Here is a 27,346-nt window from a genome sequence, read left to right as displayed (position 1 = left end):
GATTTGTCCAAATACTGAATTCGAATCCTGAATTCAGTGCATCCCTAGTCTTAACCTAATCTTAAACTGGCTATACATGCTTAGTTTTAGTTGGGCAGTTTGGCCATTTTCAACCATACTGCCCAACCACTCCAAAGTGGACAGATCAGTACGAGTTTTCCTTGTGAGCGGTAGTTTCCCCCAGAGAAATGGCAACTTGCAAGGTTTACCAGCGTTGCAGCAGACATTTTCTCATGTTACTGTTCTACACAGCACTGAAATATCATCTTTGTTTGGCAGGCAGTGCACAACATGACCAACCTACATGCACGATGCCTCCCTTTGCCCAGTACCATAGTTCCTTGGAAAACCAAAAATGGCTTTGTATTTACCTCTCTGTCAGACGCGCTGTCCTTCCAGTATATCAGATTGTATTCCCAGTCACAGTAATTCTTTAAATCATCGTTGTGAAAAGCTTCCACTTTCAACACATTGACGTGCAGCTTTGTGCCATATAACTCTGTGCTCACGTTTGAAGGGGGCCCAATCACGGCTTTTGGAAATGAATAAACAAAGGGTTAGGGGAATTCTTGCAACTTCTGTAGCTGATCCTCTGTGGCCCACAACTAATTAAAAATGTACCAGTAATATAACATGATTTGGTTCTTGATCCAATATTTCTGAAAATGGCACCTTATTCTTTGGCTCTGCTCCTGTACACGGGATACTGACTCAGACCTGGGTGTAATTTGGGATTCCCAGGTTCCACTGCACACATCCCCTCTTCCAGCCATGCCCACCTTGGGCCACCCACACTTCAACAACCCATGTAAATGTGTGTGTGTGGAGGAGTGACACATGTGGGAGTGGGTTTTTACTGGGCCCTCTCTCTCTCTTTAGGTGCCCTTATGGGGTCTGCTACGCACTATACAGCTATGACACTGGTTTCGAGTATCTAAACCCTCTACACTGAATGAATGCATGTTGTGTGTGGCACGCATCCATTCACTTAATGAAGGGGCCCAATATGGCCCATCTGGTCTGTCTAGAACAGAGTAGCATCAGAAGCAGTTTCCAGGTCCTAAAGCTATCATTGTAAGGCAATCTGTGATTGGTTAAAGACATTTTCTTATTACATTCATACAGTTTGAGATACATTGGTTTATTAGAGAGCTCCCTCAGCTTAACATCTTTCCTGCTGTAAGCAACTCAAGTCCTGCTATTTGGCCCCAGTATCGTGCAAGCACCTTTAATAAACCCCCAGAGTAGAGGAACAATGGTAAGAATAATCAACTTACTATCCTTTTCTGGATTAAACCGCAGGGCCCTGGAGAGCGTTCTGTTGTTGTTATCAAGCGATGCGGCTACACGGAAATTATACTTTCCATAAATGTATATTCCGGAAACATCACAGTTGCGCCTGCTAATATTTTCACATCCTTGCACTTGATTCCATTTGCCTGGCCATATTTCTGAACTGTGGAAAACAAGCACATATTTACTCTCAATATGCCAGTCCAGAGCATCCACACTCAAATGCAAAAACAATTTATACCGGGCTGCACAGTTACATCAAATATACAAAAAAATGATTGTGTTAAACTGGCACACCCTATAAAACAATTGGGACTTTTATTTTAAATACATTGTACAAAAGTCTAATATCTTGGTCCTCATTAGTACCTTTCTTAAGAATAATATCCTTAATATATATTACACCCTGAAGTCTTAAACAGAAAAAATAGATCACATTTTGAAATTATATGGTTCAAGCGTTCAAGCCCCCTTTTAAGGTTTAAGAGTTGTTAAGGGGCCCCCTTTAGGTTATAACAAGGTTACCTATATAAAAAAATATTGGTACATCGGCTCCAGTATACAATTGGTTACCAGGGTTTGGCTGGGGGGGTGCAGGGCCCCTGCACACCCCAAGGGGCCCTGCCGGGAGAACCTTTTGTTGACAGAATCCCTTTTTACTTTTTACTGGAATTTTGCATTGGCAAATATGCAAACAAAGGGAGAGCTTGCCAGAAATAACCTCAGAAAAGTCTATGAAAATAGCCTAGGACTAGGTTATGGCACATTTAAGCACCAATTATCCAGAGGTGATTTCCTCTGTGAGCTTTAACCACGGCAACTACCACAGTTGTCTCGTTTAAGTGACAACTAGTTTCCTGGAAATAGAAGCAAAGACGAAATAAAATGGGAACACCATAAGCTCACAGTACGTCAAGGATAAGTAAACCTTTAGAAAAAGTGAATGTAAAATTGATGAAAGTGCTATTCTAAGCAATTTACATTCATTTTTTTCTAAGATTCCAAGGTATTAAGGGAAATATGTACTGCTGATACAAATAAACTTTGTTACAACAGTGCCACCTGCTGGTCAGTTTCTGAGGTTTACTTATCCTTTCAGTGACCCGGGGAAAGACTGGGTCAGTCCGATACCTCTCTTATGTACAATATTCACTTGTACAGAAGCATCCGCCACATAGATATCGTTATTGCTGGGGAAAGGTTCATAGCAGTGTGAAAAAAAACATGTTAGAACAGAGATCCCCAACCTTTTTCCCCCTTGAGCCACATATTATATATATATATATATATATATATTGTAAGCTCTACGGGGCAGGGACCTCCATCCTCTCATGCCTTTGACGCTTAACTTATTGCAACTGTATTTATCTTGTATCTATCTGTATTTATTGTTGTACTTTGTATTTATTTATTAATATCTTAATAACCCGTTTGTATTAATGTATCCTACTGTACAGCACTGCGTACATAAGTAGCACTTTATAAATAAAGATATACATACATACAAATGTAAAAAGAGTCAGGGAGCAACACCAGCATAAAAAAAAGTTTCTGGGGGTGCCAAATATGAGCTGTAAATGGCCATTTGTTAGCCCCTATATGGACTGATAGACTCCATGAGGCTCTCTTTGGCAGTACATCTGGTTTTTATGCAACCAAAACTTTCCTCCAAGCCAAGAATTCAAAAATAAGAAGCTGTTTTGAGTCCACTGGGAGCAACATCGAAAGGGTTGGGGGGCAACATGTTGTTCTCGAGCCACTGGTTGGGGATCACTGTGTTAGAATAAATGCAACTGTACCCCTATAAAAGCCTTTTAAGATATGTAGTGGTGGACGGTGCTTTATAATTGAATATTTTACAATGAAAATAGAGGGAAACTGGCTGTTGTGGTGTTTGTGCCATATTAGTATGTTTGGTGCAGTAAACTGGCTGGTTATTAACTTTGAGTTTGATACCTATGTCGCGGGTCCAATAATTATCAGCTATATTATAAGTAGTACTAATAGTATGCTTTATATATGAAGTGCTCATAACTGAGCGAAAAAAACTTATTTGACGTTTTTGATTCACTTTAAAAGTCCCATAAGTGCTGCTCTACTTGCGATATGTTGTGAGTGGGTCGCACTACTGACTTTTAGTGGTATATATTATATACTCATGCTCACTCTGAGACTAAATAGAACTGGAAATAAAAAAAAATAAAAAAAATGGCACACACAAGTACACTTCATATAAATGTACATACTTATTTTCTACGGAGAATGTCACATTTGGATGCTGTGAATAATCCCAGTCCCATTTTAACATGTAGTTTGTGTTCAGAGCTTCCATCGTTACGTTCTCTGGATACGGCCGGCCATCCAGTCCTGCAATACATTTCACATTTTTACTCGTGGTATCACATATTATTACTGTGCATTTATACATACTCTGTGTTATGTATATGCCATGAGAAAGGTGGTCATGTGGCTGGTAAAAATAGCTAAAGGCATAGTTTACCTTTAAGTTACCCTTTAGTATGTAATAGAATGGCTTCCAGCTTACACATGGGGTCACTGACCCCCATCTCTCTATTCAAGTCCTCTCCTATATATATTCCAGTATCTCATTCAAACCACTGCCTTGTTGCTAGGGTAAACTGAAACCTAGCAACCAGGTAGCTACTGAAATTCCAGAGAGCTGCTGAACAAAACAAAATAAAAAGAAAATTGAAGACCAATTGCAAATTGTATCAGAATATCACTCTCAGCTTTCTACTCAGCTTTCTCCGTGAGTGACAGATGGGTTTTTGCCCCATGAGAGGGCAAATGTGAATATTAATTAGAAAAAAAAGCCTCCAATCTACTGTCCCCGCCACTGCAGACAGAATTGCAGCAATATTCCCTGCATTTTAGTACAAAGCTTAGTCGACATTGCATGTGCCCCCTAGTGGCACAAATGCAGAATCTCAAGTTACAGTTGGTTTTAAACGGGATATATTGGATAAATGGAAAAAAAGGTAATTTTGTAGGCAGTTATGAATAATATACGGTGCTGGTTTCCCTTTGGGCTAAACATTAACCCTATCTGTAACAATGGCCCCTTTATTGGAGCTCCCTATAGATCCTATCACTTCTCTGTCGGAGTTTGAAATGAAGAGTGGGCGTGTTCTAACGGTCCCTGCCAGAAGCACAGTAGGAGGGGGAGAGCCAATCACAGCCCTGCAGTCACACAAGCACAGACAGGCTTCAGTTCCCTATCAGGTCAGCCTAGCTGCTGATTGGTTCCTATCCTACAGTGCAGTGTACTGAGAGCCGCCGCACCCCCCCCCCCTGCACATCCAGACAACTTTTTTAAGCACAATCCTTCTATATCTAGAGGAGTATAATTCTCTGGTACATTCATCATTTTTATAGGATATGTCTCCTTTAAGGAAGACATATTATGTAAAAAAAGCAAGAATGTGCCAGTGCATTATACTCTTTTTAATATAGAAGGAATGTAGTTTAAAAAGTTGTGCTTTGGGATGATATATATAGATATATAGATATATGTAGATTGTAAGCTCTTTTGGGCAGGGCTCTCTTCACCTCTTGTATCTGTATGTCCAATGTATGTAACCGACTTATTGTACAGCGCTGCGGGATATGTTGGTGCTTTATAAATAAATGTTAATAATAATAATAATAAAATATATATATATATGTTACAATGCCCCTTTAAACCTTCATAACTGAAATACATCAATTAATCCAGTACCTATCACTCCTTCTGTTTTATGCCTTCCTTTACATTTAAGGATAGAATGTAACGGGCAGGTACACCTACCAATCATACGCTTTGTTTTGTGGGGATAATCACCAGAGCATTTTCAGGTTGTAAAGTGCTGATGGCTGCACTTCCACTGCGCTCTCTATACTGAATATGGCCCCACAATCTACCAACAGACCAGGGCCATATTTTCATGTTCCCAAGGGTATGTGCCTAGGGTGGCAGATTCCGATCAGCAGTGTTAATTTTAGTAGCCGTGACAAGTAGCTGCTACTGGTAGCTCCGTGTTTCTTCACCCTAAATCTTATGCTGCTAATTTAGGGCGATTTAGGGCATTCTGTCCCCTGAGCAATTTCCAGGGAACTGTTACTAAAAAAACCTAGATAACTAGATAACCCAAACTGCCCAATCTGATTATAAAAAGGAAGCAGGGACATCACTAATAAAACCTGAATTTAGATACAAGTACAGTTACTTGATTGGCTGCTAATGTCACAGTGCACTTGTGCAATTTAGCACCTACGTAGCCCAGGAATATGATATCCCTCTCCTGTCTCATATCACAACCTGCAGCCTTAATAATAAATAAATGCAGAAAATACACCCAGAGGATTTTTCAATTAATTTGTTTTTCTGAAAACGACACACTTGGCTCACATAAATCCACACTTCACTATATATTATAGTAGGTGAATCAGTGCTCATTGTGGATAACTGCCCATTTAGGGAGTCTAGCTTGCCTTGCAGATCCTGGCAATGGGAATAAAATGCACTTTGTGATATAGCCCGGTCAGGTTATAGCACAGCCTGCCACTGGGTATAATAAAAACCAGTTTGGTTGAGGCATTCAGAATCCCCTTAACACTCTATAATGAGATGGGTCAGGTTGCTGACTCAGTGATCACTTGCTTATTATTTCCCTGCAGCTGGTAGATAAGAAAAGCCCCATCCTCTCAGCAATGCCCAGGAAGAAATGCATTCCCATGGGCTGAGGTGGGGTAAATTATCTGAATGTTACACTCACCAAGTTGTACTAAATTCCAAGTGTTCCTAGATAATCAGAGATCTATGTTCCATCCAAATAAAATCACTGTAATATATTATATATATATATATATATATATATATATGGCTCCCTGTGTCAAAGGGGTGCCTGATAGGAGACTGGAGCAGCAACTGGGCACTTACCTACTGCCTCCACTTTGAAACACTTCTCGGGACTAAATGTGTCATTCGTCTTTGTTAAGTAGCTAGACACTTTTACTTTGAAACAGTAGTTTTCGCCAGGATTGAGGTCATAAAGATAAAAATTCGGATACAACGACCTTCTCTAAAATTAAAGAAAAAAAAAAAGTTCCTTTGCAAATTAAGATAATGAACTACAGTATATCTAAAGGTATAGAAATATATATTTTCATGCACAGCTACAACCCTATTGTACTGTTTAAAAGTTCAAGCCTCCCCTCTGCACTAGGTTCAACAATTGGGCAGGGCCCCCTAAGCTTATAGAAAGCTATATATCAGCAAAAAGGCATTTCCCATGGAGAGGGCTATACACAGGCCAATAAAAGTTGAATTGGTCTTTCCAAAGCAAGCAATCCCGCCTAGGAACAGGGGCCATTTTTTCTCAAAAAAGGTTCATTAAAAAAACAAAACAAAAAAAAAAAAAAACAAATTGCAAGAGTGCTCCAGTGAGCTATTTTTACTAGGTTTAAAGGGAAATGCAAATGAATACTGTTAATTAACTAGCTTGAGCTGCATTTGGTGTTCAGGAGAGTACTTCGCCATGATGGCCAGGCCTGGACTGGCAATCTGTGGGTTCTGGCAAATGCCAGAGGGGCTGCTGTAAGATGCCATAGACAGTCACTATTTATTGGGCTGGGGGGGGGGGCAGTTTGGGCCTCTGTGTGCTTATAACACCAGGGTCTAATTTTAATCTCTATCCGTACCTGATAGCGGCCCAGCATGTATGTTCACTACATCAGCACCGGGTTCCTGTTCTTTCATTTTTCTGAGACAAATATTTCTAACACCCTTAGAATACCTTTATGCCCATCCTTTTCCCTCAGGAAAACCTTTCAATGTACTATTTTTATTCTATTCTATATACGATAAACACGTCAATACAATATTGAACCCCGGCCAATGTGCATGACTGGGCTTGCCGACAGAAAGGAAACACAGCCATGACCAAAAGCAAATACAGGACACATTAAAGTTTATCATCAATGGAGCAAATTGCCCTATTGCCTTACTACTTAGTAGCATTATATATAAATATATATATAGGCTGTTTGATGTCTATATTGGGTTGCATGTGTTGCTGTTACTTTTATACTTTCTATACACTTACGCTTCACTACTATCACTTCCTTTGGGACTCCCTTACATACGACCCACCTTCGTAGCCCTGCTATTATACCCCACAATATATCACGATCCTCTACGTTGTGCCGAGACTGCCATGCAACTTGGTAAGTCAGATACCTCTACAACCCCACACTCTACTTTGATGTGGGTAGAACTCTACCGCCTCTCTATACACACGATTTCTTGCAACACCTTTCCCTGTAACACAGTGTGGTGACGCTATATCTAGGAATGCAGCACTGAAGCATGGGTCCCCTATGAAAGGATGACAATGCCGTTGTCAACCATAATGCCTATAATATATAACCTGCCTAACTGCTAGTTGATCCAGAGGAAGGCAAAAACCCCACCTGAAGCCTCTCTAATTTGCAGCAGAGGGGGGGAAAATTCCATACTTGCTCCCTTACGTGAGTGCCTGTCTTCCTCTGTACTATATATATATATATATATTTATATTTATTATGTAATCCTGTTGTATATATGTATAATCCTGTTATCAGAGTCTTACCTCCTCTATAGAGCTGTTTGTCCTGAGCAACAATATATAGTCGAACAAAGCATTGTCCCAATATTCTCGTGTGTTAGGGAGGGTAATTTTTATTTTGACACCCCCATCAATGCTTTCCACATAAACAGCGATGGGAAGAGCGATTTCTCCTAAAATACAAAGATTTGCCATTTGCGAATGACGTTTTATTTTATAATTAGCTTTACTGCCTTTGCCAGCAGAGATTACACTCTGAAAAAGGAAAGTAGAATGGTTGGAACAGCCTGCCTCCAGAGCACCAGAGGATCTCCAAGTGGGCCAAAGCAAGAAAGACAGAAACAGTTAAAGTATATATGCATAAAGTGCTACTGTGAACATTTATAATTTAATATTTCTACCCCAAACTGGGAAAAAGAGGCTTTAAACACCTCACCTTTTCTCCGAGAGCTCCTGCAGCATCAGGGTGCACAGGGGTGGTGGTTCAGGGGATTATTCCCTACGCAGAAGCTTTCCCAAATAGGTTGCACTTAATCTCCCAGTGCCCTCGTTTCTTTTGTGCCAGAGTTGCATTCCCTAGTACAGTGGCCTCACAGCTTCAGCAAAGGCCCTGGCTAATGGCATGGTGTCCTACTTGCATGATACTTACAATACCTTATCATCAATATTGGCAATTTGCCCCTGTGCCATTTGTCTGATTATCACTGGCACCTATTCATACAACCTGAACCAAAGCCCCAACTACCCCAGGACAACTAGCAAAGGACTAGATCAGGGCATGAATCTGACCAGCATATGTAGCCAAAATGGTCAGTTACAGGCCTAAACCAATCATTTCACTGTATAGCTTTATCTCATCCAAAATGTTTATTTGGCACACTTCTATGAAAGAGGCCTGGCTTCCTTACCTGGTGCCTTTGGAGTAAATGTAATCGTATCTGAAAACGAAAAATTTATTTGTGCTATTTCAGCTCGGACTCGCACTTGGTAACGCTTATCAATATCTACAAGCGCTGGGTCAATGCTACAGTTGCGATGAGGAATGTGAAGGCATCCGGGGACACTGTTCCACTGGGTTTTCTTTTTTAGTCTAGGATACAATATAAAAGTATACTGTTTTGTGCATCTATAGACAGCGTTATAAGCCACTTACCCATTATTTTTAACCTGTGTTTTTACAAACACAGGTATGGGACCTGTTACCCAGAATCTCCATAGCAAGTCTACCAAAAAATTATTTCAACTTTAATTAAACCCAATATGATTGTTTTGCCCCCAATAAGGATTAATTATATCTTAGTTGGGATAAAGTACAGGTACTGTTTTATTATTACAGAGAAAAGGGAATCATTTAACCATTAAATAAACCCAATAGGGCTGTTCTGCCCCCAATAAGGGGTAATTATATCTTAGTTGGGATCAAGTACAGGTACTGTTTTATTATTACAGAGAAAAGGGAATCATTTAACCATTAAATAAACCCAATAGGGCTGTTCTGCCCCCAATAAGGGGTAATTATATCTTAGTTGGGATCAAGTACAGGTACTGTTTTATTATTACAGAGAAAAGGGAATCATTTAACCATTAAATAAACCCAATAGGACTGTTCTGCCCCCAATAAGGGGTAATTATATCTTAGTTGGGATCAAGTACAGGTACTGTTTTATTATTACAGAGAAAAGGGAATCATTTAACCATTAAATAAACCCAATAGGACTGTTCTGCCCCCAATAAGGGGTAATTATATCTTAGTTGGGATCAAGTACAGGTACTGTTTTATTATTATAGAGAAAAAGGAAATCATTTTTAAAAAAATTGACCTATTTGATTATAACAAAGTCTATGGGAGATAGCCTTACCTTAATTTGGAACTAGGTTTCCAGATAACAGTTCCCATATTTGTATATATATATTATATATTACACCTTTTCCTAACTGTACATAAGATATGTTTGCCCTATAACTATGGAATATGCATATTTAGACAAGCACGTGGGTTAAAATCTGTGCCATTTTCATATTTCACAGACTGTTCTCACAGTTATAGTTCAGTGAATAATCTGAATTCTTGAGACAGAAAGTGAAAGCAGCAGCGGCAGGGTGGGGAAATTCCCAGGCCAGAGACAGAAACTGATTGCTGGTTATTTACAAAGCAGGGCTACAATGTACTGGGCAGCAGAATTATACAGATGGCACCACATGTAGTTATTGTGCAAGTCTGGTAAATACATCATTGCATTATCTATACACCCCACTATGGGATATAGAGGTAGCAGCCAGAAATACAACAAGAACTACCCGAGATTATGTTATATAGCCCACCCCCTACTTTATTCATGCTTTTGGCTCAGTTGCTATTGTTGGACTACAACTCACAGTATTTCCTGGGATACTTCATCAACACGAGGAATCATATGCATAATTCTATTCAACTAATGTCCATGTTTAATAAGCCTAGCTGGGCAGCCTTTACCCAACTGGCTCCCCCATACCCCATAACCAGATCTATTTATAAGCAACCACTAATCTTACAGCCTGCACACTTATGCCTTATACCACTAAAGCCCTGGCCCACAGTTTTTTTTAGCATTTTTAAATGAATAATGCTATGGGTTTACATACTTGCGGAGCAACACAGAAAATGTCACATTCTTAGTGTCCCCCCAATTGACACTATTCCAGTCCCACATTACAGAATATCTGTCGGGGAGCATATCGACTGTTACGTTGAAAGGCGGCTCCGGGTAAGTTAGACCTGCAAAAGAGGGAGAAGGGGTTTCTGGAGAAGAATAGCAAGAATAATGGAAGAGAAGAGGGTTAAATACACTGAGAGAAAGCCATTGCTCACCAAGCACAGTAGGGAATAGTGCTGTAGTCATGGAATAAGAGAAAGAGTGAAGCTCAGTGAGAGGCTGAGAGATAAAGGGGGTGCTGGGAGTTGTATTTCTACTATAGCAGTTCTAACACTGTTACAGCAAGTTAGTGCCAGCATTGTTATACAAAGCAGATCCACAGCTCCCGGCCTCAGTAGGCTCAATGCCTGCCTAAAGTGATACTGATGCTAAAAAACTACTCTTCAAAATTGAAATGTACATTAAACGTTCCCTATAGATCATGTTCGGTGATAGGTTTGCTTTTGTAAGTAATTGTTACTAAACCTGCACAAATATGGCCTCCTCATAGAGGGACATGGGGGATCTCATGGGGTAATAAAAGAGCATCAGGCAAATACTTTAAAGGCAAAGTTATAAGTAGCATGCAAAGACAATGTTATGCTAGAAATAATAAGGTTTGATTTCTGGTGATATTAATGTGAGAATTGCAAGTAATAATATTTCACAGTAATATCTGTATACACAAGAGCCCCAGTCCATATGACGTTCCAAGCCCCCAGCCCTAAGAAGCAGGAATGAATGTACCCAGGTGGCAGTTACCCAGGAGACCATGCAGCATCACTTCCTCTCAGGATATCCCCTGGGGTACCAATCAGCTCATCCTCTAGGAGCCGAGGGCCCGAGATGCAGCTGCTGCCAATATTGCTGGAGTTGACATCAGCCACAAACTCTAAATATAAGGTGAACCCAGCAAACCCTAACTCTCCCATGGGCTGGAGATTCTACGGCACTAACACAAAATTACCATTATGATACTATGGTCCTGGGTTTCCCTTTCACCCAAGCCATGCTACATGTAAACTAGCACCACTCCACGGCTAAAGACCATACCTCCTATCATTTGAATTCCCAAACAAGGGGCAAATTAGGCCAAAGCCACAATTACACCCCATATTCAACCAAACCCCGCCTATTTCCCCTCAAGCCACACCCCTTTCCAAGTTCCCATTACATATGCCCTGTCTCAGTACTGCCCCGGCCTGCCCCCCAACCATGTTCCCCCATGATTAAGTGTCTGTGAACATGAAACATGTAAGGCAGTACTACAATAAAGTGACTTTTTAATCAAGAATTCTGCCTAAATATTTGCTCAGTGAGTGCCTGCTCTTCAAAAAATGGTAACATCCTCTCCCCTAGCTAAAGGCTCAGGGCGGTGCACCGGAGCCTCTTTTTCTCTGTGGTAAATTGTTGGACATATTTTATAATCTTGTATGCTCCCCACTCTGCCTGTTTTAGAGCACTCTAAGGGAGAAGACACACGGAGCTACTTAGTAGCAGCTACTGACATCCCCTGCCATGGACAATACTGAGAATTGCCTCTGCTAAAACACACGTAGCGACAATTATCAGTAAATGATCAGCATTGTCTATTTTAGTAACCCTTAGGGGCTGATTTACTAATCCACGAATCCGAATCCCGAATGGAAAAAAAATCGCATTGGAAACGAACATTTTGCGACTTTTTCGTATTTTTTGCGATTTTTTCGTCACCATCGCGACTTTTTCGTAGCAGTTATGACTTGCACAAATTGTCGCGACTTTTTCATAGCCATTATGACTTTCGTGAATTGTCACGACTTTTGCATAGCCATTACGACTTTCGCCAATTGTCGCGACTTTCGTATTGAGCGCTCGAAAAATTCGCAACAATTCGCAAAAAAGTCGCAAAATACCGATCATTACGAAAGAACCGCATTCGGACGCTTTTCGGACGTTCGTGGATTAGTAAATGTGCCCCTTAGACTCTTGAAACAGGCTAAGAGAAAACCTAAGACATTCAGACGCACTAGGGGCAGTTTTTGTATCAGGAGCCAATTAAATGGCACCTATAATAAAAATTCCCCACCGGAGCTGCAGGATAACAGAGGGAAACAATACTTTTTGGACCAAAAAACGCTCCTATAATGCACTATGGCCATACTGGCACGGGAATAACGTGTCCCAGCTTGGTCGTTATGAAAACGCGCGTGATGTCACACACATGCCTAATTAGCAAGTCAAGAGACTCAGTCATGCGTATGTGTCTGACCAAACAGGTCTGTCCAGAACAGAAGCTCTATCCCTATGCGGCAGGGTGCTATTAGTCCGCGCCTCCATGGCGGGAAACTATTTTACTATGATAGGTGCCCTTTAATGTGCCTGTATGTTTTGGGGCGTAGGAGAAACCCACACAAACACCAAGTAGTGGAATCAAACCTAGAACCTCGGCACTGCAAGGCAGAATCCTAACCACAGCGCCACTGACCTTCCTTGTCCTTTAATGTCCTGCGTGGGTGCCACCGAGCCCCTCATATACTGTTATTAAAACAAATTCACGGAATTAGTCAGTCATGTGGTGGGAAATTTACCCCGGTGCAGAAACCGAAAGGGTACAACACTGCGCCCGGAGGTGCATTCTGGGCTGCAGCCCTGTGCCTTTATATGGGCATGGAACTCTTTTGTCACCTCGAGCGCCATTATACAGTTTACAGTAGGGATATATATTATTTGTCACACTGAGGCTGAAGGCAATATGATAGAAATGACTAATCCAGCAGACGGAGAGATAATAAAAGCCTTTGTGTTCTGATTTGTGTGGTGCTTATTTGCACGGAAATCACTATAGAATCTCAGGAGGAAGAAAACAACAAAAGTCTCACTGACCACAAACTACATAAATGCATCAGGCGTATTGTAACTGCTTCAGTCTGTGGCTTTGTGCTGGGAACGTACCCTTTCCCTTTGATTTTGTACAAAAACACGCTGAAAATCTGATGGTGGAGAAAGCGTAAAAACAATAAAATCAGGCATGTGTTAAATAATCAGCTCCCCAATTATGCCAAACCCCACCCAAATCCACCCAGTTTGCAATTGGTCTTCATATTTTATTGTTTGTGGTTTTTGAATGATTTCTGTTCAGTAGCTCTCCAGTTTGGGATTTCAGCAGCTACCTGGTTGTTAAGGTCCAATTTAATCTAGCAACCAGGCAGAGGTTTGAAAGAGAGACAAGAATATGAATAGAAGAGGGCCTAAAAAGAAGTCTCGTAATACAAGTAATAAAGAAGTACCAATAACAATCAAACTGTAGCCTCAAAGAGCAATTGGGTTTTTTGGCTGCTGGGGTCAGCGGCCCCCATTTAAAAGCTGGAAAGAGGCAGAAGAGCAAGGCAAATAATAAAAGGTGAACCACCCCTTTAAAGGAGAAGGAAAGGTAAAAACTATGTAAGCTTTATAAGAAAGGTCTATGTAAATACAGCCATAAGCACAGAAAAGCTACACTGAGTCCTCTATCAAAAGAAACACAGGATTTCTGGTCTCTTTTTTGTAAACATGTTCTTCGGTATCCGATTTCCTTTCTCAAAAAAATCCTTCCTTCCTGGGGCCTGAGTCTGAGCAGCTCTCTCCTCTCTCCCATAAGAACGCATAAGATTTCACTCCCGCTTCCATTAGAATGTGTGATCTGAGCTAGTGATGTGTGCATTGAGTTTTTCTCGACCCGCACCTGACCCTAACTCGCCCACTCCAAGCCCGAACCCTACCCGACCTGGCTAGTCCCCTCTATTTATAGACCCGTGCCTATAAGTTAGAGAGCCGAAATTGGGAACCCAGCAGAGTAAGGTCGCCTGGCCCAATACCCGTGGCACCAGTGGGTCGGGTGGGTTTACCCCAACCTCTGCACTACATTTTCGACCCAAAATATTTAGTGCGGAGGTCCAGGCAAACCCACCCGACCCACTGGTGCCGTGGGTATTGGACCAGCCCGCACATCACTAATCTGAGTTACCAATGGCTAGAGCCGCAACAGGAAGCTACTGAGACGAAACAAAAATATTAAACAAACTGAGGGAGATTCTAGGGCTCCTTACTCGGGTATGGTAAAGCTTTTTGCAGAATAAATATAGCGTTCTAGGTGGCACTTATGTGGCGAATCTATTGGCAGTAAAATGCCAAAATGACTTTGCTTCTACTTTAATAGCAAATTGCACAGACCAAAATGGCACGTTATCTTGGGGCTCCCCCTTTTTTTTTGTTAATGCATTGAAGTTACACAAAACATAAACCTAAAGAACACATTTAACGCTGTCATGAACTTGTGGCAAACTGACTATACAAAAACACAACAGGGGGGGGAACACCTTGTGGGTCTGTGGCCTGTGCAGAAGTTCTGAGCCCCTTCCACTACTGTTACAAACAATGGCTTGTGGTGAGGTGTTTCTAAGCACTGAAAGGTCAGTAAAATGGAAAATGTAACAAACGGACCAACATGAGTCGGTTTCGCTACTGATATCTGGAAAGCGGAGGGGGGGGGGGGTGCATTCTTAGTAAAAGACATAAGCGGATATTCTGTTGTGCAAGTAATGTCTGTGCAGTATCAGAAAGACTTTTCCTTACAGAGCCTGCAAGACTGGCCTCTAACCCTACAGGAGCCACCCAAAAACTCTTTTTTTTGGACAATGAAACAAAATATAATTCTGGGCAACAGTTTAGTATTCATTTATGAAACATTTTTAATGGTTTTAAAATTACTTGTAAATGTATTGGCTTTTCTGTGTGGCTAATTACATTCTCTGCACTTCTGGCTGTGACTCCTGAAACAATGTAGCAGTAGCCAGCTGACTGAGGGAGATTTGCGGGGAAGGTGTCAGATGCAATTTACTGAAACAACTTCACATGTTGCCAGTTATACTTAGTGATGCCAAGGGGTACCCAAGCTGATACCCCTCCTGCTCTGTTCTAGCACACGTTCCGTGTGGAATGCTCGGGGCCTATCGGGCGGAATGCTCGGGGCCTATCGGGCGGAATGCTCGGGGCCTATCGGGCGGAATGCTCGGGGCCTATCGGGCGGAATGCTCGGGGGGCCTATCGGGCGGAATGCTCGGGGGGCCTATCGGGCGGAATGCTCGGGGGGCCTATCGGGCGGAATGCTCGGGGGGCCTATCGGGCGGAATGCTCGGGGCCTATCAGTTTTCCGGATCTTTCTGTAATTTGGATCCCTATACCTTAAGTCTGCTTAAAAAAAATAATTTAAAAAATATATTTTTTGCCTAATAAAAGAAAACAATTTAAGCATTTTTGCAATATACATTCATGACAAATTTGTAATGGATTTTGAGTTATTTGTATATATATATAATTGCTATTAAAGCAGTGGTGTCTGACCTTTTCTATTCTCTGCCCTGGGGGCTCTGACTCTTGAACAATGTAACAAAAAAAAAAGTAACAACCAGGAGTTCAGCAAATACTGCTTTCAATAGAAATTACATTTACACATAACTTTTAAAGCACTGAACATTTTTAATAAATTCATATTGGAAAGTTTTATTAAGCAAAAAATTAGTTTGGGCATGACTTTTAACCATTAAATAAACCCAATAGGGCTGTTTTGCCCCCAATAAGGGGTAATTATATCTTAGTTGGGATCAAGTACAGGTACTGTTTTATTATTACAGAGAAAAGGGAATCATTTAACCATTAAATAAACCCAATAGGGCTGTTCTGCCCCAATAAGGGGTAATTATATCTTAGTTGGGATCAAGTACAGGTACTGTTTTATTATTACAGAGAAAAGGGAATCATTTAACCATTAAATAAACCCAATAGGGCTGTTCTGCCCCAATAAGGGGTAATTATATCTTAGTTGGGATCAAGTGCAGGTACTGTTTTATTATTACAGAGAAAAGGGAATCATTTAACCATTAAATAAACCCAATAGGGCTGTTCTGCCCCCAATAAGGGGTAATTATATCTTAGTTGGGATCAAGTGCAGGTACTGTTTTATTATTACAGAGAAAAGGGAATCATTTAACCATTAAATAAACCCAATAGGGCTGTTCTGCCCCCAATAAGGGGTAATTATATCTTAGTTGGGATCAAGTACAGGTACTGTTTTATTATTACAGAGAAAAGGGAATCATTTAACCATGAAATAAACCCAATAGGGCTGTTCTGCCCCAATAAGGGGTAATTATATCTTAGTTGGGATCAAGTACAGGTACTGTTTTATTATTACAGAGAAAAGGGAATCATTTAACCATTAAATAAACCCAGTAGGGCTGTTCTGCCCCAATAAGGGGTAATTATATCTTAGTTGGGATCAAGTACAGGTACTGTTTTATTATTACAGAGAAAAAGGAAATAATTGTTTAAATCTGCCCATGTGTGGGCACTTTTATACTGACAGGCTCACAGGAGGTTTAATGTACTAAATGTTTGCTATTTTCGATTCTTTATATGTGGCACTATATGGCTGAATAGCCGTGCCCGTCATAAGGCTGATTTTTATTCCAGCCTCCTCCCCCACTGCTATAAAAGTACAACCCCCATGATTCCAGTACAGTTATTTGGCACAGGATTTTGTGAGTTGTACTTTGCCATCGGCTTGGTCAGTCATACTAACTCAATTGCTGAGGGGCAAGTGCAAGCATTTCATTGGCTGGGGTGTTATAATAGTTCAGCAACAACTGGAAAACACAGGCGGCACTGAGAAGAAGAGCAGGCAGTGGCTTCTTGTAAGCAACAATGTAGCAACAGATAACAGAACTCCCAGAAAGCACTTTATCCATTCACAGAAAAAACTCTGAGCTGGGGGGGGGGTTCTCTAGCCATGAAACTGGGAGAGCAATTAACTACCTAATGCCCAGAAAGTGTATCAGACTGAAGGCAGGAGAAATCATAGTTATAGGGCAACAGAAAGAACTGCGATACTGTGCGAGACAGGCAGGCGAGAGTACAGCGACACTGCGCAAGACAGGCAGGCGAGAGTACAGCGACACTGCGCAAGACAGGCAGGCGAGAGTACAGCGACACTGCGCAAGACAGGCAGGCGAGAGTACAGCGACACTGCGCAAGACAGGCAGGCGAGAGTACAGCGACACTGTGCGAGACAGGCAGGCGAGAGTACAGCGACACTGTGCGAGACAGGCAGGCGAGAGTACAGCGACACTGTGCGAGACAGGCAGGCGAGAGTACAGCGACACTGTGCGAGACAGGCAGGCGAGAGTACAGCGACACTGTGCGAGACAGGCAGGCGACAGTACAGTGACACTGTGCGAGACAGGCAGGCGACAGTACAGTGACACTGTGCGAGACAGGCAGGCGACAGTACAGTGACACTGTGCGAGACAGGCAGGCGAGAGTACAGTGACACTGTGCGAGACAGGCAGGCGAGAGTACAGTGATACTGTGCGAGACAGGCAGGCGAGAGTACAGTGACACTGTGTGAGACAGGCAGGCGAGAGTACAGTGACACTGTGTGAGACAGGCAGGCGAGAGTACAGTTAGTTAATGGAATCACAGGCAGGTAAGAGTTCAGTGAAAGTGTGTGAGACAGCCAGAAGCATTTGAGATTAGTGTTACACAATGGGTAAGTGACAGCAGCGAGAGCTATAGGCAGGCAGTGACATGAGGTGCACAGAACAGGGATATACCCAGAGAGAGACAGCACAGGGATGTACCCAGAGAGAGACAGCACAGGGATGTACCCAGAGAGAGACAGCTCAGGGATGTACCCAGAGAGAGACAGCTCAGGGATGTACCCAGAGAGAGACAGCTCAGGGATGTACCCAGAGAGAGACAGCTCAGGGGTGTACCCAGAGAGAGACAGCTCAGGGGTGTACCCAGAGAGAGACAGCTCAGGGATGTACCCAGAGAGAGACGGCACAGGGATGTACCCAGAGAGAGACAGCACAGGGATGTACCCAGAGAGAGACGGCACAGGGATGTACCCAGAGAGAGACGGCACAGGGATGTACCCAGAGAGAGACGGCACAGGGATGTACCCAGAGAGAGACAGCACAGGGATATAACAATTCCCCACAGACTGGAAACTAACAGGGGCTGCTGTAGATATTTCTTTCAAGCCTGCTGTACAAATCTAACTCGTCACATTATCCCCACAGTTTGCCAAGAAGCCGAGGGCTGCTGGGAGTTGTAGTTGTGCCGCTGCCCTGTGTATTCGCACAGTTTCCGGGGCGAGCAGCTGCCGAAGCCCCTTCAGTTCCAGAGAGTGCAGCGAAGTGAAAACACGGACTAACCTGTTAGTAGCGCCCCGGTCCCGAACGGCAAGAGCGGCAGGATACATAATACTGCCCCTAGCAACAGGCCCGGCTCCGCGGCCATCTCACTACCGCAAGTCCCACCGCATTTCTGCCTGCGAGTGAGAGAGGCCACACACTGACCAGTACAGCGGAGGCGTGTCACACCTAGGGCTCCTCCCATATCCTTATGCAACATGCGCTGATTGGCTAGCTTTTCCGTTTCGCTCCTGTGCCCCCCCCTTGTGTCCAATGGCTGTTCGAGTGCTAGTGAGGTGGGGAACGCATAGTGTGGGGCCCAGAGCCGCAAAGAATGATTGGGGGCCAGCAAACTTGTTACTAAAGGGGACATATATGGGTTTCAGCTATTCACTGAAAGGTATAATGTTTGCAATTGGGCTAATCGGCTATAGCAACCCATAAGTAAGACAGTTGTCAAATCGGTGCAAGCAAATGAATTAGTTGCCATGGGTTACTACACCTGTGCAATTATAACCAATAACTTTTCCTAACTGGATCCACTGCCAGCAGCGACCCTCTCCCAGTACCCAAATCATAAGGCTTACTCTCTCCCTGCCCCCTACTGCCCCACAGGATTTGCCTCCCTTCCCCTCTGTGATGGCCCTTATGTGCCTTACAACAGGCCGCCAGTAACTGCCTATAGCAGAAGGTAAATGCTGCCAGCAATATGTCTGTCCCACATGCAATGTGTAATAGCTTCTAGTAGTAAAAATCTGTAGAGTGTAATACAGGTATCAGACCCCTTATCCGGAAACCCATTATCCAGAAAGTTCTGAATTACTGAAGGGCCATCTCCCATAGACTCCATTGTAATCAAATAAGTCATATTTTTAAAAATGGTTTCCTTTTTCTCTATAATAATAAAACAGTACCTGTACTTGATCCCAACTAAGATATAATTACCCCTTATTGGGGGCAGAACAGCCCTATTGGGTTTATTTCATGGTTAAATGATTCCCTTTTCTCTGTAATAATAAAACAGTACCTGTACTTGATCCCCACTAAGATATAATTACCCCTTATTGGGGGCAGAACAGTCCTATTGGGTTTATTTAACGGTTAAATGATTCCCTTTTCTCTGTAATAATAAAACAGTACCTGTACTTGATCCCAACTAAGATATAATTACCCCTTATTGGGGGCAGAACAGCCCTATTGGGTTTATTTAATGGTTAAACGATTCCCTTTTCTCTGTAATAATAAAACAGTACCTGTACTTGATCCCAACTAAGATATAATTACCCCTTATTGGGGGCAGAACAGCCCTATTGGGTTTATTTAATGGTTAAACGATTCCCTTTTCTCTGTAATAATAAAACAGTACCTGTACTTGATCCCAACTAAGATATAATTACCCCTTATTGGGGGCAGAACAGCCCTATTGGGTTTATTTAATGGTTAAATGATTCCCTTTTCTCTGTAATAGTAAAACAGTACCTGTACTTGATCCCAACTAAGATATAATTACCCCTTATTGGGGGCAGAACAGCCCTATTGGGTTTATTTCATGGTTAAATGATTCCCTTTTCTCTGTAATAATAAAACAGTACCTGTACTTGATCCCAACTAAGATATAATTACCCCTTATTGGGGGCAGAACAGCCCTATTGGGTTTAATTACTGTTACTAATTACTAATTTTTTTAGTAGACTTAAGGTAGGAGATCCAAATCATGGAAAGACCCCTTATCCGGAAAACCCCAGGTCCCAAGCATTCTGGATAACGGGTCCCATACCTGTAGTAGAATATATTTGCCGCTGGCAGTATCTCTGTCGTATGAGTAGCTTGTAACTGCCTCTAGCAATATGGCTGCTCCACAAGTGGTGTTAATATGGGTGATGCCTGAAAAATTTAATTAATAAATAGCAATACTTCATTAGTGGAATAGCTCAATATATATACTGCTGGGGAGATGCTTTTTCTATAGGAATGCCACTGTTTTACTGTATATTTGTCTTTTATTTATAGTTGCATAAACTGTAACCCAAGGCAGCAATCATTTAATGAAGCCAATAAGCTACGTTCTCTCCAAGTTTTGCTGTTTTTTTTTCATTTCCAGTGCTAATTTGTCATTGCATAGGTCGGTTTTCTTAGATTCCATATTCTGTTCTATTCAGTCTCATTCAAAGCTGCCAACTGTCCCAAATTTCCTTGTCAGTCCTGGGCTTTAACTTCTCTCTGTTCCCCTCTGACCAACTGCAAAGAAGTATTTCTTACGATGAAGAATAACTTCTTACAGCTATATCCATGAGTGCTAGGCATCTCTTTATTATAGATGTTGCATATTATGCCCCTTTTTTGGGAAACTCTCACATGATATAGGCCAAGTGATTCATGTTTGTTTATACTCTTGGGCATAAAAAGGAAATATCTACTTCCCCTGACATTTAGGGATGTGAAACTAGAGAGCTTGGCCCGCTCTACATGACCAGTACCAAGAGAGAATTAAACAACACTGTGGGAAATACAACTTCATTTAAACAAAAGAAGTGATTTAGTGTTATTTAGTGTCACACTTACCAAGGCCTCCTTCTCCTCTGTCCTCAGTCTTGACTGCTACTTCATTAGGGAGGTATTGGTCAGGCAGGCTGACCCCTCAATCTTTCTTGTAATCAATGGACAGTCATTGGCAGCAGTGGGGCAGGGCAGTTGGCTGCCATTGGCAGTATAAAATGAGAACATTGCAGATCCAAAAAATTCATCTTTTTCCCAAACCATAATGGCATTACTCTCGGTGGGCTACTCTATGTCAGGCTCTACTCTGGATTATGTTGAACCAATGATAAGCAAGAATGTATGTAAGCACTCCATTGGCTCTTGAGTACATGGATAGAAGTCTCTTATTGGTCACTCACTACCCCAGTAGGGGTTCTTAATAAAGGGTTTGGGCAGGCTATGGGGTTCCATCATTCTACATGGCAACCCTGATAAGCCCACCTGGTTGGAGGTAATGAAAATTCCTCCCAAAAGTAATTAAGCCTATGTGTGTTCATTGGGGAGTGGGACAAGCTCACAGGATGCAGTAGGGCACACTTACAATACCCCACTCAGTGTGCAAAGTGCAAAAAAAAGGCACAAATGGCATTTATTTTTGCACTTTGCCCACTATGTGGGGTATTGCACAAATAGCTGCAGGCCTCGGCACTCTGTTTCCGAAGGCAGAGACCTGCGGACTGTGCACAGAATCTATTCCGGCTTGCGTCAGGCATCGCATTTAAAGGGGAGGCAGGGGGGAGACGCATGTATTTGCACACACAGAAACCAACAACCCCAGGGGCACAAGCGCTGTTACATGCTTTGGGGTTAAATACTGTAAGCAAAATGCCTGAAATGCCCCTCCATTACTCTTTATCAGAATCACCTTGCTATGCTCACACAGACAATTGCTGTGTCATTTGTTTTGGCTGAAAATGTGGCCATGCCCTTGAAATTTCCCCAGGTGCCATTGTCCTTAAAGGGAAAGCAAATATGCACAGTATTTACACACCATTTGTTTAAACAGCCTGTAATCAAGCGTAAGGGAAGGGGATTCAGGCAAATAGGCCAGAGCCCACTACTGTGTCTCATACCACATGGCACATATATATATACACAAATATATTTATTGTATTTATTTATTATATCACTTGCCCTCCCTGTGTGTAATTTTGTATTCTGTAAGACTGTACAGCACTGCGTACCCTTGTGGCGCTTTATAAATAAAGTTATAAATACATACATACATACAGAGCTGTGAATAACTGGGCAAAAAGGACAGTACAGGTATAGGACCCGTTATGCAGAATGCTTGGGACCAAGGGTATTCTGGATAAGGGGTCTTTCCATAATTTGGATCTCCATACCTTAAGTCTACAAAATAATCAATAAAGCATTATTTAAACCCAATAGGATTGTTCTGCCCCCAATAAGGGGTAATTATATCTTAGTTGGGATCAAGTACAGGTACTGTTTTATTATTACAGAGAAAAGGGAATCATTTAACCATTAAATAAACCCAATAGGGCTGTTATGCCCCCAATAAGGGGTAATTATATCTTAGTTGGGATCAAGTACAAGGTACTGTTTTATTATTACAGAGAAAAGGGAATCATTTAACCATTAAATAAACCCAATAGGGCTGTTCTGCCCCCAATAAGGGGTAATTATATCTTAGTTGGGATCAAGTACAGGTACTGTTTTATTATTACAGAGAAAAGGGAATCATTTAACCATGAAATAAACCCAATAGGGCTGTTCTGCCCCAATAAGGGGTAATTATATCTTAGTTGGGATCAAGTACAGGTACTGTTTTATTATTACACAGAAAAGGGAATCATTTAACCATGAAATAAACCCAATAGGGCTGTTCTGCCCCCAATAAGGGGTAATTATATCTTAGTTGGGATCAAGTACAGGTACTGTTTTATTATTACAGAGAAAAGGGAATCATTTAACCATTAAATAAACCCAATAGGGCTGTTCTGCCCCCAATAAGGGGTAATTATATCTTAGTTGGGATCAAGTACAGGTACTGTTTTATTATTTCAGAGAAAAGGGAATCATTTAACCATTAAATAAACCCAATAGGGCTGTTCTGCCCCAATAAGGGGTAATTATATCTTAGTTGGGATCAAGTACAGGTACTGTTTTATTATTACAGAGAAAAGGGAATCATTTAACCATTAAATAAACCCAATAGGGCTGTTCTGCCCCAATAAGGGGTAATTATATCTTAGTTGGGATCAAGTACAAGGTACTGTTTCATTATTACAGAGAAAAAGGAAATCAGTTTTAAAATTCTGAATTATTTGATTAAAATGGAGTCTATGGGAGACAGGCTTTCTGTAATTTGGAGCTTTCTGGATAATGGGTTTCCGGATAAGGGATCCCATACCTGTATATCATTTAATTAATACAAACCTTGTGGTTTGTACAGTAAGACAGTGTCATTTAATAAACTGGATAGATGTAATAATATAGCCAAAATGATAACACATAATAATATATAATACTCAAGAGCTATGAATATCCATAAATGATATAGTGAATAAAGTAAAATATAAGGATATTATAAAAGTCACCATGGAGTTCCATGACCATATAAAAGCACAAGGCTGAAAAGCACTAAGCACCGATTAGAACTGATGCCATCACTAAGCATTGTTTCTAAGGATATAATTTACAATGTAAATGTTTAATGTATTATAATCTTATAAATGGTGCTTAGTGATATCATTAGTTATAATTGGTGCTTGTGCTTTTATATGGTCATGAAACTCCTCGGTGTCCTTATATTTTACAAAAGGGGGTACTTTATTCACTATATAAACAATGCTCAGTGATACTATCAGTTATAATTGGGGCTTAGTGATGACATTTCTGTCACATGACTTAACTGAAACATTATTTATATTATAATAAATATGAAGATATCAATAGTCACTCGGCCTTTAGCTTCATGCTTTTATATGGTTATATAACGCCACATTTACTTTCATATCCTTATATTTTACAATAGGGGGTACTTTATTCACTTTATCATTCATTTCATTATATTGTATGAATTTTGATTCTATTGTCCCTGCTTCAAATAACTGAATTAAGTAAATGTAGTAAGCCTGAACGTGTAATTCCTTCCAAGTAGAGAATGCACTGCCAAATAAAAATCACAGCAAATTGCAATATAAGAAAACCTAGGATCTATCATTCTTTGTGTTTTTTGGTCCTGCCAGTCCCGGAACTCAGGGTTGAGTCATTGCAGGACCAGCCTGCTGCCTCCAACTCTTTAGGTTCTGCCGTCTCACAGGCTGATATTTTTTCTCAGAAAGCAGCAATAGAGAATGTAAATTATTTTGAATAAAAATTCAGATTCCCGTAAGAAGAAAAAGTCCAGTGTGAGTCAGAGGTTGGTCCAGAAACAGTACTCACAGCACCAAACAACCCTGGGGCAGCACGGGGCAGAATCAGGGCCTTTTTATGGGCCTCATCCTTATGAAACAGGCCCTTATCTTGCCTGCTGGGTTTGTGTCTCGCTGTAGCGCTTCCATAGGAAGCTGCCAATAAAGCCGCCTCTGACTTGTCACTGGTGCCATAAGGCAATGTTAATGGCCATACATACAGATAGGGTTGCCGTTAAAAAAATTGCAGCCTTCCTATATTTTTAGCTTTATCTTCCCTAATAATACTATTGGTGACAAGCATTCTTTTTACTAGCCAGGGGAAATACAAAGCAGTGACAACACCATATGGTATTTCACTGGCCTAGTTTGTAAAATGCCAGCCAAGGCTGGGGCCCTGGCCTGTCCACAATCCCTCCTTCCAGACTGGCCTCTTCTCCCCTGCCCAACTCAACAAATTTTAGCTTGATTGACTCCTTTTACATTATAACCATGCCCCTCATGGCTCCTTTCCTATCAAAGCAGACAGAATTTTCAGCAAAAACATGGCAATCCTTTACACAAATCATAGGGAGAGCTTATGGAGAAAAGGGAGAAGATTGTATCAATGTGCCAATTAGAACTTCTGGTACTTACTTGCCCTGCAAACAATACTATTATTGCAAACAAGACTAATGATAGGGGCAGGGACACCAATGCCCATGCACTTACCCTATTGCCAATGATCAGTGCTTCTGTCCCTTGCATTGGGCTCAGAATGTAGAGTGAGGCATAGAGCGCTGGGAAGCACACGAAGTATAAAGCTTAAACCTCGGCTCATTGGCAAGGAATAGGCATTCTGGGGTATAGTCACGTCTGGCCTCAGTGAACACCAGTCCAAACAAACACCAGTGGTATCAATGAAATGCTAATGGCAAGCCAAGCCTGATGCCAGACATCAATGCCCAGCCCTGCAGTTTAATGTAATGTACCCACCTTTAGTCCTTACCTGCAGAGCTCTGAGTCCTAGTTTAGCACAGTTAGGTGCTACTGTCACCAAGGAATTCATTCTTCCCATAAATGCTTATTGCTCTGTTCTACATAACGTCAAAGCTGTCTTTAGAGGGACCAACTAGGACCCCACTCATAATGGGACCTCTCAGCACAAAATATACCTGCAAGAGTGTGGAAAAGCAGTTCTAGTAAGACAATATATTGAATATAACATCTTATATGCCCAACTTGCAGCTCATTTTGTTGCTGAAATACTCCTTCTCTCTTAGGAGAATGTGTTTGACTTAATGCAAATCATAAGACCCCCATCTAGAAAACCCATATAAGCAGTAAAACACGACCATTTTGTGGATCATTAAAATGCAAGCTTTTATTACATTTAGCAAGCCATTTGAGTAAATACAAATCCACATGCATCTATTATTTAGAACTTGTTAAGAACAGCCAGGCCACCAGCTCACAGCCTTCAGCTCTCTGCTTCATACACAGTGAATGCTGGCGGAACAAACTAAAGCCAGGTACTGCCTATTGGGCCGAGACGCAGACATGGGAACATGGGATACACACCTATAGTAAAGGTACCCCCCATAAATAAATGATGTTATATTTGTCAACAAATTGCCCAGCCATAAAGGGTTCTGCTATAAACCCACAAGAGGTGCCCTGTGCAACCTAATGTGCCAGCCACAGAACTGGAAAGATTCATACTATTCAGTGTGGAGATCAGTCCAAGGTTCTTGGATCCTGTGCCTGCTTGCTTGGTAAATGCCCACTGCCAATACCAGCACCTCGTGTGTCGCAGCAAAGCAGTAACCATTACATACAGATATGGTGTTCAGGGCAAGTCAATGGCTGTCTGGAATATATTCCAAATGCCTCGGCTCCAATTACTAAGCAAATATGCAGAGAAGGAAGATTCTAAGCAATGCATCGATTTTGGAAATGTCAGCTTCAGCACAAAGGGCAACACAGAGCGGGCACATATATGTCCTGAGATGATACCGTTGTCACTTCATGATGTATTAGTGAATTAAACCAGAATATCTTGTCTTACGAGACCCAAACTGACATACAAACATGCATAGAAGGTGAGTAACTTGTGCAATGGTACAACCTACAGCAGTGCAAAATGGAGAATTACATTGTGTGTATAAACTACTTCAAGTACAGCATCTTCTTTTGTAATGTCATAATGTGTTTAATGTATATTTCCTGTATGATTAAGGACAAGCTTGAGCAGTGCTCAGAGATGGATAGCAGCCACACAGACACACCTGGCTGCTGGGACTGTCACTATTACTGTTACAGTATGGGGCACATTTACTAATCCACGAATGTCCGAAAAGCATCCGAATGCGTTTTTTTCGCAATGATCGGTATTTTGCGACTTTTTCGGACGCTCAATACGAAAAAATCGCGACAATTCGCTAAAGTCATAATGGCTATGCAAAAGTCGCGACAATTCACGGAAGTCATAATGGCTATGCAAAAGTTGCGACAATTCATGGAAGTCATAATGGCTATGCAAAAGTCGCGACAATTCACTAAAGTCATAATGGCTATGCAAAAGTCGCGACAATTCACGGAAGTCATAATGTCTATGAAAAAGTCGCGACGGTGACGGAAAAATCGCAAAAAATAAGAAAAAGTCG

At 41.6% G+C, this 27,346-nt stretch overlaps 1 protein-coding gene across 5 annotated transcripts in view; it reads right to left on the bottom strand.

The window, feature by feature from the left end:
- Positions 1-18,987, bottom strand: part of ifnar1 (interferon alpha and beta receptor subunit 1) — a 32,299-nt gene extending 13,312 nt beyond the window's left edge. The window contains exons 1-8 of one of the 5 annotated variants that reach the window (XM_018091401.2): positions 18,805-18,987; positions 10,521-10,653; positions 8,807-8,988; positions 7,923-8,071; positions 6,233-6,374; positions 3,540-3,660; positions 1,278-1,456; positions 372-532 (exon numbers count right to left, since the gene is read on the bottom strand). In XM_018091401.2, coding sequence (XP_017946890.2) covers positions 372-532; positions 1,278-1,456; positions 3,540-3,660; positions 6,233-6,374; positions 7,923-8,071; positions 8,807-8,988; positions 10,521-10,653; positions 18,805-18,889 — 1,152 coding nt within the window. In that variant the 5' untranslated portion in view covers positions 18,890-18,987. Of the gene's footprint in view, positions 1-371; positions 533-1,277; positions 1,457-3,539; positions 3,661-6,232; positions 6,375-7,922; positions 8,072-8,806; positions 8,989-10,520; positions 10,654-13,435; positions 13,535-18,804 lie in introns of those variants that run through there. The other 4 variants (XM_002942796.5, XM_012958011.3, XM_004912138.4 and 1 more) reach the window with 4 other exon arrangements.
- Positions 18,988-27,346: the final 8,359 nt, after the last annotated feature.

This window comes from Xenopus tropicalis, chromosome 2 (assembly GCF_000004195.4).
Source record: "Xenopus tropicalis strain Nigerian chromosome 2, UCB_Xtro_10.0, whole genome shotgun sequence".
NCBI lineage: Eukaryota > Metazoa > Chordata > Amphibia > Anura > Pipidae > Xenopus > Xenopus tropicalis.
Note: the sequence above shows the minus strand (reverse complement) of the source record. Positions and strands in the feature narration are given on the sequence as shown.